Source organism: Limulus polyphemus, unplaced genomic scaffold (assembly GCF_000517525.1).
Source record: "Limulus polyphemus unplaced genomic scaffold, Limulus_polyphemus-2.1.2 Scaffold2985, whole genome shotgun sequence".
In the NCBI taxonomy this organism is placed as follows: Eukaryota; Metazoa; Arthropoda; class Merostomata; order Xiphosura; family Limulidae; genus Limulus; species Limulus polyphemus.
The window spans coordinates 126,122-127,869 of record NW_013668595.1 but is presented as its reverse complement, the minus strand read 5'-3'; the positions used below and the strand labels follow the sequence as shown (position 1 = coordinate 127,869).

General features: G+C 32.6%; 1 protein-coding gene across 1 annotated transcript in view; it reads left to right on the top strand.

The window, feature by feature from the left end:
* Window positions 1-517: 517 nt before the first annotated feature.
* LOC106468378 (type 1 phosphatidylinositol 4,5-bisphosphate 4-phosphatase-like) overlaps window positions 518-1,748 on the top strand; it is a 35,183-nt gene continuing 33,952 nt past the window's right edge. Inside the window, exon 1 of the mRNA XM_013928799.2 lies at window positions 518-650. Coding sequence (XP_013784253.1) covers window positions 557-650 — 94 coding nt within the window. The 5' untranslated portion in view covers window positions 518-556. The remainder of the gene's footprint in view (window positions 651-1,748) is intronic.

The following is a 1,748-nucleotide window of genomic DNA, read 5'->3' as shown; positions in this document are numbered from 1 at the left end:
GAATAATGCGTAAGTGAATGGTTTTCTTCATCGTCAACTTAGCAGCCATCTACCAGCACATATGCATGATTTTTTTTTGATTTTTTTGTACTTTGCCAAATATGTCAAATGATATATATTTTTTTCTAAATAAATGTGAGCGCTCAGGCGCCAGGAACTCAGCCTGTCCATGCCTTTGGTTCAAAAAATTAATTTAACACAAAGATACGAGGCCTTTCTTTTTCAGGGGCAAACTCGCATGTAAGTAGCTTTTAAATAACATCTTTATTTCAGGAACTTCCATTCGCTTATCTTGATCGTTTTAGTAACTAAGAACTTATAACCTTTTTTAACACGAATAAAACTCATACATATTAAAAAGATAATATAAAATTACACATAACTTAACTATACAAAAATATGAAAAAAAGTTTTGTTGTAGTTTCATAAAAAATATCGCACCTTACCGCTTATTTTATCTACTACAATATATACAAATACTTTATGATGCATAACTACCTGTATATCCTAGGTGGCTACTGCCAAATGGTCGATAACGGTAGGTGCAGATAGAATCATGGAGAGAAACGAAGCAGATGAAAGAGCTCCTTTGATTCAAAATGAGCGTAACAGTTCTGCTTCGTCCTACACTGGGGATGTACAAGACTCAGGTCAGCTGTTGTATTTTTTCTTTAATTATTGTAATGATCAATTGTCTTTTAATTAAATCAAACCAACGAATATAATGATCACGTGATGGACCCATCATGATCATCTTAAAGTTAAATGCATTAATTCTTATTCTTCAGTAGTTGGATCTTAAAATACCCGATTCTTATTTGTGCATTAGCAGTCGAGTAAAATCGCAGTACTTTAATTTACACTTTTACAATCTTACAGTTTAAGTGTTACACAAATTGCAAATGCAATGATGACAGTGACATAATAACACTATTACTAGTAGTTGTAAAATAATGGTATGTGGACATTTGGTACTTTTGAATGTTAACTATACTAATTACTGTTGTACAGTTACTGCTTTTACTACTAGGATTATTAAATCTCAAATGTACGACTGAATTAATTTCAGTGTAGAGCAAGTGTTGGATAATTAGCCATGTCATCTGATATACAGATATCTACTGGTAGAATGTATGCTCACAAATACTCATTTGATAATAAAGTAAAACTTTGTAGCCCATTTAATTATCAAAAAACTCAAGTACTACAACAATGTAGCATGTTCAAAACAAGTGAACCGGTGAGCTGTTGACCATTCCTCTATCAGAGATATTTCCAATAAATTGAGTACTACTTGAAGATGAATTGCATGGTGCAAAGCACATTTTCAGAGCATTGCATTCATGTCCAACCATTTTTGAATGTAGTGTGTATGATGGCCAGTCCATTTAATCATTGACATAAGTGGCAGAAAATTTTTGAGTTTGGGGGGTATGAATGACTGGGGGCAACTTATTTGCTATGTGAGCTGTAACCATTTAATTCAGAATTGAAACAACAACTTTCCACTTTGACTCCATGTTATTCTTCTTCCAGTCTTAATAAATCCTTAATTCATCATGCAAGTTGCAGAGCTTTTTAGTGCTTTTGTTGAAACTTTGGTCAAGTTTAAGTTTCTGTAAGGATGAATTTGTCTGCTTAGTCACATGTATAATGTTTTATTCCCATTTCAATACTGAGAATATTTGTCCATAGTTAATCCTCAAACCCTCTTATGGTAATTTTTCACTGGGAAAAACCATTAAATA